The 1,717-nt window shown below is 55.3% G+C and overlaps 2 protein-coding genes across 2 annotated transcripts in view; both read left to right on the forward strand.

Moving 5' to 3' along the window:
• Window positions 1–1,717, forward strand: part of Zfp28 (ZFP28 zinc finger protein) — a 16,072-nt gene that overhangs the window by 7,279 nt on the left and 7,076 nt on the right. Inside the window, exon 5 of the mRNA XM_023708513.1 lies at window positions 1,354–1,517. Coding sequence (XP_023564281.1) covers window positions 1,354–1,517 — 164 coding nt within the window. The remainder of the gene's footprint in view (window positions 1–1,353; window positions 1,518–1,717) is intronic.
• The window catches only part of Znf470 (zinc finger protein 470), a 35,744-nt gene continuing 35,384 nt past the window's right edge, over window positions 1,358–1,717 (forward strand). The window contains exon 1 of the mRNA XM_023708520.1: window positions 1,358–1,368. The gene's annotated coding sequence lies outside the window, so the exon portion shown is untranslated. The remainder of the gene's footprint in view (window positions 1,369–1,717) is intronic.

A 1,717-nucleotide genomic window follows, 5' to 3' on the forward strand; every position in this document is an offset into this window, starting at 1 on the left:
AGCACCTAAGCGCAGTCACCTCCCGGGGGAGCCACACAGCCCTGAGAGCATTAGGAGCTGCTGACCTGCGAAGGAAAGAGAAGGTAGGGACTTGGGAGGAGGCGGGAAAGGCCTCACAGCGCTAAGCCAACAAAACAACAGAAGGGTTAGAAGTAAGAGAGAAATTAGGAGGTGGATTTAGGTGGGGCTGCGGTAGATTTGGGGCCACGAGGACTGTTACTGCAGCTGGGCAGCGAGCAGCAGAGCATGGCCCTGGAAGGCAAGGACCGCGGTCCTGACACGTGGGCCATTCCCAAGGCCGTCTTGGCGACGTGTGTGCTGTGCAGGCGCAGTGCAGGGCGTCAGGCCGCATTGCTCCGGGAGCCGCAACCAAGTAGGGCAAAGACTCGGGACTCCCGCTGCTTATGGAGGCTTGGTCCGTTGGGAACGGGAGCCACTCCAGGCGAGCTGAGCCGCTCAGACCTCTTTGTTCAAGGCAGGCCTGACAGGGGAAGCTGGCACTGACAGAACTGGGTAGGTGGCCCTGTTATGGAGGATGACAGCCCACGCGGTCCAGTGCCATGTGGGGCTCTGGTGGGTACTGTCGTGAAGACTTGGCGTTTCTAAGACCAGAATGAGTGTGCTTGTCATGAGGAGGACATTGAGTGAGCAGAGAGGAGCCGGGGAGATGTTTCAGTGGAATAAGCGCTTGCCTGGCAAGCACAAGGGCCTGAGTTCAATCCCCGGTTCCACCAAAAAAAAAAAAAAAAAAAAAAGAGAGAGAGACTTGAGAGTTTTACTTAGTAAAGCTCAAGGAGGGCTTGTAGTACTTTCCCTCTTTGGTGGTACTGGTGATTTAGCTTCACGCCTGCACACCCGCTGCATCCCCATGTTTTTTTTTTTTTAAATTCTGAGTGGCACATGGCAACCTTTCATGGCGGCGGCAAAGAGCAAGAGCACAAAAAAGGGGGGTAGCAGCAGCTCAAGCAGGTAGCCTCTATCCCCTCCTTACATCGTAGTGCAAATTACCTGCCCCAGGCAGGGACAGTGTCCACACCCACAGTAATCAGTCACAAACTCCAGAAGCCACCCCAAGACTGCATGAGGCTTTGTGTGGGGAAAACCAAGACACAAACCATAACACAATCTTTTGGGAAAACATGCTGCATGCTGCTTATTCACTGCCCAGCTGAGCAGGCATGTGCTGTGTCCCGCGCACGGCCGCTGTGTAAATTGGGGGTGTCGCCAGCCATGCAAACGGCCTTCCGAAATGCCACGTCTTACCTGAAGGTTCTCCCTTCCCTGGTTCCACTTTAGGCAGCGTCACCATAGAAACACAGTGCGTGAGACGCTTGCCTTCTTCTTGTCTTGCAGATTCAGGGGCTGTGTGTGAGACCAGGGCGTTACCTGCAAAGAAGGACACACCCAAAGAAAAGTTACCCCAGGCAGCGGGAGCAGAGAGGCGCTCAAACTTCAGGCCGGGGTGCCCTCCACCGGGGGAGAGCTGGAGTTACGAGGCTCTGTTTGAGACACGGCCAGTGAGTTGGGCTGTCACGTCCAGGCCAGGGAAAACACAGGAACCCCTTGTGACTAGGGTGACAATGAGAGAATGTCCAGCGGGACCCAGTATTTTCTGTGGACAGATTAGCCCCTAGCAGAAATACTGACGCGCAGTGGGGTGGGAGGCTGGCTTGGAATGACCGCAGCCTCACAGCCAGCCTGTCCAAGAACTACTTGA

This window comes from Octodon degus, unplaced genomic scaffold (genome assembly GCF_000260255.1).
Source record: "Octodon degus isolate 3935 unplaced genomic scaffold, OctDeg1.0 scaffold00382, whole genome shotgun sequence".
NCBI classification, from domain to species: domain Eukaryota; kingdom Metazoa; phylum Chordata; class Mammalia; order Rodentia; family Octodontidae; genus Octodon; species Octodon degus.